This window comes from Tachyglossus aculeatus, chromosome 25 (assembly GCF_015852505.1).
Source record: "Tachyglossus aculeatus isolate mTacAcu1 chromosome 25, mTacAcu1.pri, whole genome shotgun sequence".
Taxonomy (NCBI): domain Eukaryota; kingdom Metazoa; phylum Chordata; class Mammalia; order Monotremata; family Tachyglossidae; genus Tachyglossus; species Tachyglossus aculeatus.
In genome coordinates, this window is record NC_052090.1 from 23,838,617 (window position 1) to 23,853,604 (window position 14,988).

The 14,988-nt window shown below is 53.1% G+C and overlaps 1 protein-coding gene across 1 annotated transcript in view; it reads right to left on the minus strand.

Moving 5' to 3' along the window:
* SLCO5A1 (solute carrier organic anion transporter family member 5A1) overlaps positions 1-13,876 on the minus strand; it is a 45,022-nt gene extending 31,146 nt beyond the window's left edge. The window contains exons 1-3 of the mRNA XM_038766530.1: positions 13,811-13,876; positions 13,156-13,387; positions 12,202-12,870 (exon numbers count right to left, since the gene is read on the minus strand). Of these exons, the coding sequence (XP_038622458.1) occupies positions 12,202-12,870; positions 13,156-13,387; positions 13,811-13,876 (967 nt within the window). The remainder of the gene's footprint in view (positions 1-12,201; positions 12,871-13,155; positions 13,388-13,810) is intronic.
* Between the last annotated feature and the right edge of the window lie 1,112 nt (positions 13,877-14,988).

The window sequence follows — 14,988 nt, forward strand, 5'->3', positions numbered from 1 at the left end:
CCTGGGAGTTGGGAGCCGGGGTTCTAATCCCAGCTTTGCCACTTTCCAGTTGTGTGATCTTGGGTAAGTCACTTCACTTCTCTGGGCCTCGGCTTCCTCATCCGAAAATGGGGATTAAAAAACCTGTTCTCACTCCCCATTAGACTGTGAGGCCTGGCTGGGCCAGGGACTGGACTTGAATCTGCCCCAGAGTTCAACAGTAATAAGGCAAATGATAACTGTGGTATTTGTTAAGTGCTTACTTATGTGCCAGGCATTGTATTAAGCACTGGGGTGGATACGAGCAAATCAAGTTGGACACAGTCCCTGGCCCACGTGGGACTCAGTCTTCATCCCCATGTTACAGATGAGGGAACTGAGGCACAGAGAACTGAAATGACTTGCCCAAGGTGACAAGCGGTGGAGCCAGAATTAGAACCCAGGTCCTTCTGACTCCTAGACCTGGGCTCCATCCACTATGCCATACTGCTTCTGTACTTCAGTACAATGTTAGAGAACAGGGAGATACAGCAGACGAGTGGCTGAACTGGGAATAATAATAATAATAATAATAATAATAATGGCATTCATTAAGCGCTTACTATGTGCAAAGCACTGTTCTAAGCACTGGGGAGGTTACAAGGTGATCAGGTTGTCCCAGGGGGGGCTCAGTCTTAATCCCCATTTTACAGATGAGGTAACTGAGGCCCAGAGAAGTTAAGTGACTTGCCGAAAGTCACAAAGCTGACAGTTGACAGAGCTGGGATTTGAACCCATGTCCTCTGACTCCAAAGCCCGGGCTCTTTCCACTGAGCCATGCAGAACCCAAGACTTTCTGACTTCTAGGCCCGGGTTCCACCCACTCCGCCATAATCATAATACTAATACTACTAATAATAATGAGGACGATAATAATAATATGATCTAGGTTAAGTACTTATTCTAAGTCGAGTGCCATGCTAAACGATGAGATTGGACACAGCCCCTGTCCCACACAGGGCTCACAGTCTGAGGAGGAGGGAGGCCAGGAATGATGCTTAGGGTTAGTACAGTGCTCTGCACACAGTAAGCGCTCAATAAATACGATTGAATGAATGATGGAGACTGTGAGACAACCTGATCACCTTGTCACCTCCCCAGAGGTTAGAGCGGTGCTTGGCACATAGTAAGCACTTAATAAATGCCATTATTAGGAGAAGCAGCGTGGCTCAGTGGAAAGAGCCCGGGCTTTGGAGTCCGAGGTCATGGGTTCAAATCCCGGCTCCGCCAACTGTCAGCTGTGTGACTTTGGGCAAGTCACTTCACTTCTCTGGGCCTCAGTTCCCTCATCTGGAAAATGGGGATGAAGACTGTGAGCCCCCCGTGGGACAATCTGATCACCTTGTAACCTCTCCAGCGCTTAGAACAGTGCTTTGCACATAGTAAGCGCTTAACAAATACCATCATCATTATTATTATTATTCACTGTTTAACAGCTAAGGAAACTGGGGCCTAGAGAAGTGAAGTGACTCGCCCAAGGTCAGAGAGCAGGCAGGTGATGGGCCCGGGATGAGAGGCCACACCAACTTAGTAAGCATTTAACAAATGACACTATGATTATTATTATTATTATCATCATCATCCTGGGAGGAGATGCCGCGCGCCAGTGCCTCCTCCAAGCCACCGAGGGGATGGCTGGGAAACGTTCGGTCCCTGGACAACACTTTCCGCCCAGGGCCTCCAGCACTTCCTGAGGTAATTATGCCGAAAACCAAAATGAGCAGAGCAGCTGCCGGGTGCAGCCGGCTGGCGTTTGTCCTCGGGGAAGAAGGGCTCGCTGCCAGGGACACCTTGAGGAGGTAAACAAGGCGACGAGCTCAGAATGCAGCCCCGAGTCGCCCGCCACAGAGTCAGGCGGCAGCCGCCAAACTTTTCCATCCCGAGGGAGGTTGAACCACACCAACTCCCCACACTCAAGTCCACCCTTGCTCATTCCCGGGCCTCCGATCCCCAACGTGGTGGCATCCTGGGCCACTTTTTGGCTGCGTGACCTTGGCCAAGTCACTTCACTTCTCTGGGCCTGAGCTATCTCATCTGTAAAATAATAATAATAATAATGGCATTTATTAAGTGCTTACTATGTGCAAAGCACTGTTCTAAGCGCTGGGGGGAGGGTTACAAGTTGATCAGGTTGTCATTTTACAGATGAGGTAACTGAGGCCCAGAGAAGTTAAGTGACTTGCCCAAAGTCACACAGCTGACAATTGGCGGAGCCGGGATTTGAACCCATGACCTCTGACTCCAAAGCCCGGGCTCTTTCCACTGAGCCACGCTGCTTCTCAAATGGGGGTTGGGACTGGGAGCCCCACATGGGACAGGGATTGTGTCCAACTTGATTTGCTTGTATCCACTCCTGCGCTTAGTTCAGTGCCTGACACATAGTAAGTGCTTAACTAATACCTCATCATCATCACTGGCTCTGGGAAGCCTGCCACCCTTCCCAGGCTCTACCACCCGGCCCCCAGACTCAGAACGGGAAGGTGGCACCAGTCTCCTCCTAGTCCGTGAGCCACCGAAGACCTTCGGTGCCAGCGTCCTGGCCGAACAGACTAACTCCTGGAATGCCACCCGTCCAGCTCAGCAAGCCTTCCTCCAGAGACACCCCCTTCCATCCATGGGCCTGTCACAGTGACTGTCCGCCACTTCAAAGCCTCACTGACGGCTCATCTCCTCCAAGAGGCCTTCCCTGACAAAGCCCTCCTTTCCTCTTCTCCCACGCCCTTCTGTGTCGCTCTAACTCACCAGCTTCATTCATCCCCGCCCCAGCCCCACAGCATTTATGGCCATATCTGCAATTTATTTATTTCCATTAATGTCAGTCTCTCCCTCTAGACTGTAAGCCCATTGTAGGCAGGGAATGTGTCTGTTTATCGCTATATTGTACACTCCCAATGCTTAGTACATTACTATGCACACAGGAAGCGCTCAATAAAAACGACTGACTGACTGATTAACGTGGGCGCAGGCGTCGGCCTCACTGAGGGTAGGGCATCCAGGCATCTGCAATAAACACGTCCGAGGGAACGCCCGACCAACTGACAAGCTGCTCTTTTGGGGCTGACTCAGGGCCCACTTTTGAGGGAGCTCAGGGAAGCAAGGAGGAATTCTCAAGAACTTTCCCACTGTGGCTTTGGCACTTGGCCACTCAGGCCCCCATGGGCTTCCCTAGGCCTGACAGCCAGATTTGTGCTCCATTACTTCAGCCAGGAGCTCCCGATGGAGACGGGGGATCGGGGGAGGCCTGGTTCTCACCAACTCGGGCCTTTGGGGTCTGCCGTCTGCCCTGCAGACTGTTCCGCCTGAACAGCGGGGAGGTTGGGTGGAGGAGAAACAGCGACGGAGGGGACTGGCCCCTCTGGGCCTCGGGAAAGGCTTTGCCAAGAGGGTGAATGCTGCAAGCCTGCCCGCAAGGGACCAGAGATGAAGGGAAAAAAAAAAAGATTCAAAAACAATGCCCCTTCTACTCTAGTTTTACAGTGAACCAAGGAGAAGAATCAATTGCGGTCATCTTCCTTCTTCAGCGAGGCCACGGAGCCGAACCATTTCCACTGTTTTCTTCATAAAACGTCCTTGAGCAGTTCCATCGGCATCTCTTGTGGACCACGCTTGACGTTGAATGGCAGGGAGGGATCATGAACGACAATGTCCTGGAACCAAGGAAATCTCCCGGGGTCGGTGCCTAGCCTCACGGCGGGCACGTGACAGAAGAACGGGCAGTGGGGGGAGACCTGAAAAAGCTTCTGGGCGGCAGGCAGAAACTGGGAAACCAAGATCCAGGAAGGAGCAAATATTCCACACATCGGGACCGTGCCATGTCTCAGCTGGGCAGTGCAAGCCAGAGAGGGGGAAGTTCTTTTCTAGCGGAAAAGTCGCACGTCAACGTACAGCGTGAGAGGGAGGCCAAAACGGAAACAGCGTCAGGCGCTGCCAACGACAGACATGCAATTAAATGGCCTAGGTTAAGAACTAATTCAAAGTCAAGCGGTGTGCTAAGCAATGAGGTCGGACACAGCCCCCGTCCCACACGGGGCCACGGTCTGAGGAGGAGGGAGGCCGTTTAGCAGCCGAGGAAACTGAGGACTAGAGAAGTGGCTTGCCCAAGGTCACACTGCAGGCTGATGACGGGGCCAGGATGGGGGGCCGTGCCGTCCTGGAAGGGCAGTCCGTGAGACCGAGGCTCCTGCGTTTGCAGTCCCACACGCACCCAAGGGTGAATTTCACCATCAAGGGTGTGTACCCGCATGCACGCACCCTAGATCTAGTAGAGTTGTCCTTCCAAAATGACTCTGCCAATGACTTTGGTGAGCCCGCACTCAATAGTGTTTGTGTGTCTCCTAGGGAAAGCCTCTCGCCTGTTCCCCTGGGTTGTTATCCACGGATGCCTAGCGTGCACCTCTGCTGGCCCCTGGCCATCTGAATGACCGTGTCTCAGGCGTCGATGGTTAAGACGGGGGAGGGATGTGCCTTCCGGCCGGCAGGACATAAATTGGAATGGTTTCTGTGGTCGTGGTGAGGGTGTGCAATGCGTCATCCACACTCCCTGGCCCGGCGCCACATCGTTATAGAATGGGCGTGCTGTCTGGTCGCGGGAAGAGCTATTTCCAACAGCTCAGCAACCCCTGACACCACAATGATAGTTCTATTAAATCGATGCCAATCTGCCCCTGAAACCTGCACTGACTTTTCCTGGGTGAGAATTAGTTTTGCCATGGTTCAGGGAGGGCAGCAAAGCACTCCCAAGGACAGCGAATGCACATATCCCTTTCTTTTCTGAACACTGACAAAGTTCACATGAAGAGAAGAAGTGTGGCCTAGTTGAAAGAGCCTGGGTGGAAAGAGTCCCAGGCCCTGGATTCTTCTAGTCCTGGCTCCGCCCTGTACCTGCTGTGTGACCTTGGCCAAGTCACTTGACTTCTCTGTGCCAGTTCCCTTGTCCGCAAAATGGGGATTCAATACCTGTTCTCCCTCCTACTTAGACTGAGAACCCCATATGGGACTGATTATCTGGTATCTACCCCAGCGCTTAGTACAGTGCTTGCCCCACTGCTTCCTCACCCTCAGACCCACAGCACTTCTGTACCTATCCTTAATTGATTTATTTATATTTATATGTCTCCCCCTCTCAACTGTAAGCTCCTTGAAGGTAGGGAACAAGTCTACTAACGCTGTTACACCGTACTCTCCCAAGTGTTCAGTACAGTGTTCGACACACCCTAAGTGCTCAATAAATACGACTGATTAACAAAAATCACAATTCTTAACCACAGTTATTAAGAGCGAGAGACACCTTAACCATAATACACTTAATCAGGCACACGAGGGGAGCTGAGCCAGCACCGACTGGTGCTGAACAAATTTCCTTCCATAATAATAATAGTGATGGTATTTGTTAAGTGCTTACTATGTGCCAAACTCCGTTCTAAGCCTGGGATAGATACAAGTTAATCAGGTTGCCTCCCATGGGGCTCATTGTCTTAATCCCCATTTTACAGACGCAGTAACTGTGGCCCAGATACGTGAAGTGACTTGCCCAAAGTCACACAGCTGACAAGTGACGGAGCCGGGATTAGAACCCATGACCTTTGATTCTCAAACCCGGGCTCTTTCCACTAAGCCACGCTGCTTCTCCCCTCAGAACATTCTCCTAGTACCTGGGAAGAATTGGTATGGGGAAAACAGGAGGCGAGGGTCATTGCACAGGCTCCTGAGACTTGGAGAGTGTCTGTCTATTCATCCATTTCCAAACTGTCCCTTTAAATGTCTAAGCTTATTCCCCCCAAACCCTTGGCACTCCTGGGAATTTTACACCCAGCAGGAAGAGGGGCTCCAGTGCTTAGAACAGTGCTGGGCACACAGTAAGCGCTTAACAAATACCATCACCATCATCAAGTGGCAGAGCCTTTAATGGCCATAACACATTCAAGTTTTAACTTGATCTCTCTCTGTTTACTCCCTGATGCCTGGTGGAGGAAGGAAATCTGGTGCATTAGTTAGAGTGATTAAGCAAGCAAGAGGTCTCAGGAGGCGATACCTACACTGACGGGGGAGGGGAGGGTGTTTAAAACACGGGCCAGCCCAGAAAATGCACAATTAAAAACCACATCCATGCCCCAAGCATGCACGCTCTAGGAAGATCGCGGCTCATTCCTCACCCCGGGAGAGAGGAAGGAGACGTCCTTTCCATCCTCTTCCCTCGCCCTAAACATGTGGTACGGTCCACAGAGCGGGAGGGGAGAAGGACAGGCCAACAGCTCCGTGGCTGCCGATCCATCCGGGAACGCTCCGGAATCCGCAACCGTCCATGCGGGTCAGCACGTCCCTGGAGGCGGCGGCTAGCGGAAGCTCCTCTCTGGGACCGGGGAATGTCAAGCATCCCAGGAGGAAGTGGGACAACCGCCATGGGCTCTGGATATGTCCTCGTGGGGACAGAAGGAGCTTGACATTTCAACACCCCGAGCATGATGTTTCGGCCCACGCCCCATTTTCCAGATGGATCAACTGAGACCCCTACCCCAATAGTGTCAAAAATACCCAAGGTCACTAGGGCAGAGGATCTGAAGAACTAGGATTATTAGCCAGGTGGCTGCTAAGCCCTCCGGCGTGGGCATACCAGCCTGGCGGGTGGCAGCCAGTCTATTCATTTAATCAATCAGTCAATCAACTGTATCAGTTTGGCGCTTACTCAATCAATCAATCGTATTTATTGAGCGCTTACTGTGTGCAGAGCACTGTACCAAACGCTTGGGAAGTACAAGTTGGCAACATAACTTGTTGGCAACATACTCCTAAGCGCTTGAGTTGGTCACACATAATAATAGTAATAATAATAATGATGGTATTTGTTAAGCGCTCACTATGTGCCCAGAACTGTTCTAAGCGCTAGGGGAGATACAAGGTGATCAGGTTGCCCCACATGGGGCTCACAGTCTTAATCCCCATTTTACAGATGAGTTAACTGAGGCCCAGAGAAGTGAATTGACGCCCAAAGTCACACAGCTGATAAATGGCGGAGCTGGAATTACAACCCACGACCTCTGACTCCCAATCCTGTGCTCTTTCCTCTAAGCCACACTGCTTTCCCCGCCCTCGAGGAGCCCACACTCTAGCGGGTAGACAGAACCTGAAATTAACCGCCGGAAGCCCTCGATAAACACTACTGAACGAAGTCTTCCGATTCAGAAATTGTTTGGAGTGGCAAAGTGACAGTGTGCTGTTTCCATCTGTCCCACTTCCCTGCCTTCCTCCGGCGAAGCCAAACACTCGCCGAGTTCCCGTGGGGCCCGATTCTGAGCTCTGCCTGTGGGTGCTTTCCTCAGGGGGATCACCTGGATGATAATAATAATAATGACGGCATTTGTTCAGCGCTTACTATGTGCCAAGCACTGTTCAAAGCACTGCAGTAGATACAAGGTTATCAGGTCGGACGCAGTCCCTGTCCTACCTGGGGCTCGCGGCCTTTATCCTCATTTTCCAGATGAGGGAACTGGGGCCCAGAGAAGCAAAGTGACTTGCCCAGGGTCACCCAGCAGACAAGTGGCAGAGCCGGGATTAGAACCCAGGTCCTATTGGCTCCCAGGCCCGGGCTCTACTCATTTCACTACGCTGCTTCTCAGCATTCCCCTGGACGGAGTGGGTGGGTCAGGGTTTGGGGGGAAAGGGATTGACCCCTCCTGTATCCCCGCCACTCCCACGTCTCCCTGCCACAGGTCTGGTCTGCCATGTCTACTAGCAGGGGGCGGGACCCTCGTGTGAGGCACAGAATAAGGCACAGAAAAGTTAAGTGACTTTCCCAAGGTCACACAGCCGGAATTAGAACCCAGGACCCCTAACACCCAAGCCCGTGCACTTGCCACTAGGCCACACTGCTTCTCTGTGCAGTAGATTGGAAGCTCTTTAGGGCAGGAATTGCACCTAATACTATATTCTCCCAAGCGTCCGCTCTGTACTTCCCTGCTGTGTGACCTTGGGCAAGTCACTTAACTTTTCTATGCCTCATTTCCCCCCATCTGCAAAATAGGGGTTCAAATCTGTTCTCCCTCCTAGTCTCCCATGTGGGACTTGATTATCTTGTACCTGTGTCACTCATTTATTCATTCAATCGTATTTACTGAGTGCATACCGTGTGCAGAGCACTGTACTAAGCACTTGGAAAGTGCAATTCAGCAACAAATAGAGACAATCCCTGCCCATGACTGGCTCATAGTCTAGAAGAGGGGGAGTACCTCGGGGCTTATTACAGTGCTTGGCACATAATAAGTGCTTAAATACTACAATTTTTACAGTGCTTTCCACCCAGTAGGGCTCATTTATTTTAAGGTATTTGTTAAGCGCTTAGTACGTGTCAAGCACTGAGCTATGTAAAGGTTAATTCGGTGGGACACAGTTCCTGTTCCCCATGATCAATCAATCAATCAATCGTATTTATTGAGCGCTTACTGTGTGCAGAGCACTGTACTAAGCACTTGGGAAGTACAAGTTGGCAACAATGAGGTTCCATATGAACCATGAGGTTCACAGTCTCAATGAGGGGAGAAAAAGTATTAAATCCCTAGTTTACTGTTGAGGAAACTGAGGCACAGAGAAGTTCAATGACTTCACTAAGGTCACACAGTAAGCAAATGGCAGAGCAGGGATTAAAACCTAGGTCCTCTGACTCCCGGGCCCGGGCCGTTTCCGTTAGGCCATACTACCTCCCCATTACATACTAGAGGAGAATGAAATACGTGCCATCTACAGAGATGGGCCATCACCTTCCTGGGCGTGGAAAGTCGGCAGTGAGTTCTAAACTGAAAGATGCTGGGCTAAGTTTGTCATCTTCCGGTGTTTTTTGAGATCGGATTTATGGTTCCGGTCCGTCCTGGCCTCCCAAAACGCCCTAACCTGTCGTAGTAGCTGTCTCGGTGTGCAGAAACTAGACACCAGAGTGGGGAAAATCGATCGCCTTGTCCTTCCTTCCCCCTGTCGCCTCCTCTCCGGAGTCAGAAATCCGCCTACGTCCCTCTGAACTATCAGTGTCGCTAACAACTCGGGTAAACCGAGGGCTGCACCGGGTGAACTGAGGGGGTACACGGGGTGGACACGGAAAGAAGTAAGAGGTGAGAGACCTGTCCTGGGGGAGCTTACAGTTACTGACAAAAATCCTCTAGTTAAGAGTGAGATGGGGTATCCATCCCCACATCCCCACACACGTATTTACATATATAGGTATATGTATATATACACACACAATCACGTGGTTTTTTTTTTGTGTGTGTGTGCGCACTTGCACTAGGACAAGTGACTAAACCAAATCTCTCAGCCAACGGATGAAATAAACAAGCGTCGGAGCAGACAGTGAAGCTCCAACCCTGAAGGTGGGAGTGAATCGGGGAATTCTTCCCGGAGAAAGTGGCTTTTTCAAAGGGTTTATTTTAGCTGAGGAGGTGACCGGTCTGTCAGCTCCTTGAAGACAAGGATTGTGTCTACCACATCAATTATACTGTTCTCTCCCAAATGCTTAGTACAATGTTCTGCACGCAGTCGACGCTCAGTAAATACCTCAGCGGGCCTCAGTGGATAGGACACGGGCCTGGGAATCAGAAGGAGCTGGGTTCTGGTCCCGGCTCTGTCACTTTTCTGCTGTGACCTTGAGCAAGTCACTTCATGTCTCTGTGCTTCAGTTATCTCATCTGTAAAATGGGGATTAAGACTGTGAGCCCCATGTGGGACAGGGACTGTGTCCAACCTGATTAACCTCTATCTACCCCAGCACTTAAAACACTGCATGGCACACAGTAAGTACGTAACAAGCAACATAATCATTAATTATTATTATAATGTGGAAGAGGGTGGTCCAGACCACTGGGGAGGGGTACCCGATCTATTCCCAAGAAAATCTCCTTCCTTTCTTTCCCACTCCCGGCCTGCTTCCTCTCCTAAATCCCCAACCTGCCTGGGAATAGAAATAATAGATAGCTGGACAGCCCATGAGAGAAGGGACTGTCTCTTTTACCTCAACTGACCCCTCCAGGGTAATAATAATAATAACAATGATGGCATTTGTTAAGCGCTTACTATGTGCAAAGCACTGTTCTAAGCGCTGGGGGGATACAAGGTGATCAGGTTGTCCCACGTGGGGCTCACAGTCTTAATCCCCATTTGACAGATGAGGGAACTGAGGCCCAGAGAAGTGAAGTGGTTGCCCAAAATCACACAGCCGACAATCGGTGGAACCGGGATTTGAACCCATGACCTCTGACTCCAAAGCCTGGGCTCTTTCCACTGAGCCACGCTGCTTCTCAGTGGACAGTGCTCTGCACGCAGCAAACATTCAATACATCCCACAGGTTGAAGGAAGGACTGGATCGAGGGACTACCAGGAACTCTCGTCTGCTGTGTGACCCTGGGCTAGTTACTTCACTTCTCTGTTCCTGTTACCTCATCTGTAAAATGGGGATTGACTGTGAGCCCCATATTGGACAACCTGATGACCTTGTATCTCCCCCAGTGCTTAGAACAGTGCTTGGCACATAGTAAACGCTTAACAAGCACCATAATAATAACAAGACTCAGTTATCCTTGCTGACGGGCCAAGGGACAAAGAAAGAGGCACAACTAACCCACAGCACCCCTATTGTTTATTTTTGTATTTTTAATCGTATTCGTTAAGCGCTATGTGCCAGGCACTGTACTAAGCACTGGGGTAGATCATAATACTAATTGTGGTATTTGTTAAGCACTTATTATGTGTCAGTCACCATACTAAGCACTGGGTGGATACAAGCAAATCGGGTCGGACACAGTCCCTGTCCCATGTGGGGCTCACGGTCTCAATCCCCATTTTAAAGATGAGGGAACTGAGGCAATGTGAAGTGTGACCTGCCCAGGGCCACACAAAAGACAAGTGGCAGGACTGGGATTAGAACCCATGACCTTCTGACCCCCAGGCCCGTGTTCAATCCACGACGCCATGAACACGGTTCATGTCCCAGCGTGGCTCAGTGGGAAGAGCACGGGCTTGGGAGTCAGAGGTCATGGGTTCAAATCCCGCTCCGCCACTTGTCAGCTGTGTAACCTTAGGCAAGCCACTTAACTTCTCTGTGCCTCAGTTACTTCATCTCTAAAATGGGGATTAAGACTGTAAGCCCCTCGTGGGACAACCTGCTCACCTTGTATCCCCCGAGCGCTTAACAAATACCATCATTATTATTATTACTACTATTATGTCCCACATGGGGCTCACACTCTTAATCCCCGTTTTACTGATATCTGAGGCACAGAGAACTGAGGTGACTTGCCCAAGGTCACACAGCAGACAAGTAACGGAGCAGGGATTGGAACCCAGGTCCTTCTGACTCCCAGGCTTGAACTCTATTCACTAGGCCATACTGCTTCTCTTTGGGCCGCGACCTTCCCTCCCAGCCCTGCCCACCCAATCTTTTGGACAGGCGGTCCACCCCCTCGGAGTGGGCTTTGTGTAGTCCACCTGGCGGACCTGACAGGGCAGGGGGGTCTCGGGGAGAGCTCAAAATAATTAATAATTAGGGTAACTGTTAAGCGCTTACTCTGTGCCAGGCACTGTTCTAAGAGTTGGGGTAGATACGAGGTAATCAGGTTGGACAGAGTCCCTGTTCCACATGAGGTTCACAGTCTCTGAAGAAGGAAGAACAGGGATTTCATCCCATCGTACAGCTGAGGAAACTGAGGCACCAAGAAGTTAACTGACTTGACCGAACTCAAACAGCGCAGAAGCGGCAGAACTAGGGCCAGAACCCAGAACTCCGACTCCCATGAGGCCGCGCTGCTTCCCATCTTGCCTCGACTGTCGCTTGTAATCTCCCTGAGGGCAGGGATCGTGTCTTTGGGTTCGACTGGACTCTCCCAAGTGCTCAGTAGAGTGCTCAGCACGCCGCAGTAGCGGTAGCATTTGCCCAGCGCCCACTTGTACCACCTACTCGGGAAGGACAGAACAGAGAAGGGACGCGTTCCCTGCCCGCAAGGAGCTTACGCTGTCACGGAGGAGATGGATATAAAAACACTTCCTAACCACCGGGGTGGCCAAGAGAAATAACTGAGTCCGTACATATCCGCGGGGGAAGTCCTCAAGGGCTAGTTAGCTGCAAGGAGCGCTCAGTACACACCACCGCCCCACCCACTGAGCGACCGACAGTAGCCCGGCCGCGCTCGGGCACCTTGGCAACTTACCTAGGTACAGGGACGCGTTCTCCTTCTTGACGTTGTCGTCCAAGTAGGTGGGTCCCAGGGTGTAGATGGGCGTGGAGCCCACCCCGATGAGCACCTGGGCGCAGACGAACAGGGCCACGTAGAGGGCGTGTCCGCGGCCCCCCGAGTCCCGGAAGCAGGCCGCCGCCACCGCCTCCGGGGGGTCCTCGGCCGAGCCGTTGCCGTTAGGGCACAGACCCTGGTTGGGGACCGAGGAGTTGAGCTCCTGGACCTGATAGGGCGGGGAGATGAAGTGCGGCAGGGAGAAGAGGGCGGCCCCCAGGGCGATCAGCAGCCCCCCGGCCGCCAGCCAGAGCGGCCGCCTCCCCCGGCCCCCGAAGTAGCTGATGAAGACCACCACCGCCAGGCTGCCCACGTCGAAGCAGCTGACCAGCAGGCCGGACTCGGAACTGCGCAGGCTGTAGCGCCGTTCGATGGTGGTGATGACGCTGCTCAGGTAGCCCGACACCATGAGCGACTGGATGAAGGTCAGAAAGCACAAGCAGGCCAGGAAGCAGCGAGAGTCGGTCAGGACCACCCGGAGGCCCCCCGCTCTCCCGCCCGGCAGAGCGGTCAGGGTGGAGGGGCTGGGGGCCGGATCCCCAGCCGGCCTGGCCCCGGCCGGCTGGGGCGGGTCCAACGTCCTGGAGTCTGGGGGGGCCCGGTGGCCGGGCAGCGTCGGAAAACTCTTGGACCGGGTGGGATCCGCCTTGCCGGCCACTGCCGTGGCTCCTCCTCCTTCTCCTCCTCTTCCCTCGCCAGCCACGGCCCCCTCCCCCCCATCGTGTCCCCACGCCCCGGCCAGGGGCTCCCTGGCTGTCCCCTCCCGCCGGGTCATGGCGAGCCCTCGGCGGCTCAGAGTCGGCTAGCGCCCCGGCCCGGCGTCCCCGACCCTCGCCGGCCGTGGGGCCGGGCGGCATGGGGCATGGCGGGCACCGGCCTCAAGCCCCATCACCCTCAGCTTCGTGGGGGCCCGGCTGGCTCCATCCCCCCCGAGCTCCTCGCTGTCCCCACGGGCCGACCCTGACCCTGGCACATCACTCCTGGGCCATCCAGGGCAGGGCTCCAACGGCCAGCCGGGCGGATGCGGCAGGGCAGTCTCTTCGGGAGTCCACTGGTCACCGCAGGACAATCTCTTCAGGGGTCCGCCAGCCCCCTCCCCTTCTTCCTGCGGGGTGATCAGCGCAGGACAGGCTCTCGGTGACCCGTCGGCCGTGAGAGAGCTTCTCGGTCCTCCCGGACTCTGGGACCCCTGCGGGGAAAGCTGTTCCTCTGGAATACAGAGGGACGGAGATGGGGAGAGACAGAGACAGAGGGAAAGATGGGGCAAGAAGGTCAGCCGGCTGCTTTAGTCCAGGGAAGGTGGGGGGCCGTGGGGGGAATCGAGGCACAAGGTCCCAACTGCAGCCCCCCAGAGGTGGGGAAGCTCTCTGCCCAACATTTGAACAATAAACCCCCAAAGAGGCACGACCCCCCAACAAACACACACACACACACACACTCCCCTCTCTCTCTCTCTCCATCTTTCTCTTGTCTCTGTCTGTCTCTCTCCCGGGCCATCTGCTCCACACGTCCAAAGCCATTAACCGACCTGGTCGAAGAAGCCTCCCTTAAAGACGGACGGCAACCTTTCTTTCAGTGGCGGGCTGAGAAGCATGACCCCCCCACCCCTAAACAACACACGCATACACACACAGAGACACTCACACACCCACCCCCTCTAACCCTCCCTCTGGGAGGATGCCCAGTGTCCTTCTCTCTCTGGACATGCCTGTTTCCTCTGCGTATGGGGACACACTTTGATTGCAAGCCCCACACCAAAGGTCAGCGTGCCAGTGGCACCTTTGCTTCCAACCTAAAAATAAAGCCCAGGGCAGGGGGCTGGGGTCTGGGGACAGAGGGGAAGGAGAAAGCAGGGGGGAGGGCAAAGGAGGGAGGGGAAAGAGAATTTTCATTCATTCATTCATTCAATCATATTTACTGAGCGCTTACCGTGTGCAGAGCACTGTACTAAGCGCTTGGGAAGTACAGGTTGGCAACATATAAAGACGGTCCCTACCCAACAACGGGCTCACAGTGTAGAAGGGGGAGACAGACAACAAAACAAAACACGTGGACAGGTGTCAAGTCATCAAAACAAACAGAAATAAAGCTAGATGCACATCATTAACAATTAATAGTAAATTAATAGTAAATATGTACAAGTAAAATAAATAGAGTAATAAATCTGTACAAACATATACACAGGTGTTGTGGGGAGGGGAAGGAGGTAGGGTGGGTTGGGGTGGGGAGGAGGAGAGGAAAAAGGGGGCTCAGTGTGGGAAGGCCTCTTGGAGGAGGTGAGCTCTCAGTAGGGCTTTGAAGGGAGGAAGAGAGCTAGCTGGGCGGATGTGAGGAGGGAGGGCATTCAGGGCCAGGGGGAGGACGTGGGCTGGGGGTCAACGGCAGGACAGGCAAGAACGAGGTACAGTGAAGAGGTGAGCGGCGGCAGAGGAGCACAGGGTGCCAACTTGTACTCCCCAAGCACTTAGTACAGTGCTCTGCACACAGTAAGCGCTCAATAAATACGATTGATTGATTGATTGATTGCGGGCCGGGATGGAGAAGGACAGAAGGGAGGTGAGGTAGGAGGAGGTGAGGTGATGAGGTAGGAGGGGGTGAGGTGATGGACGGCCTTGAAGCCGAGAGTGAGGAGCTTTTCCATTTCAGCAACGGGGGTGGCTGGGACCCTCTGACCAAGTGCGCTTCTTTGGGCACAGCGGCGACGGA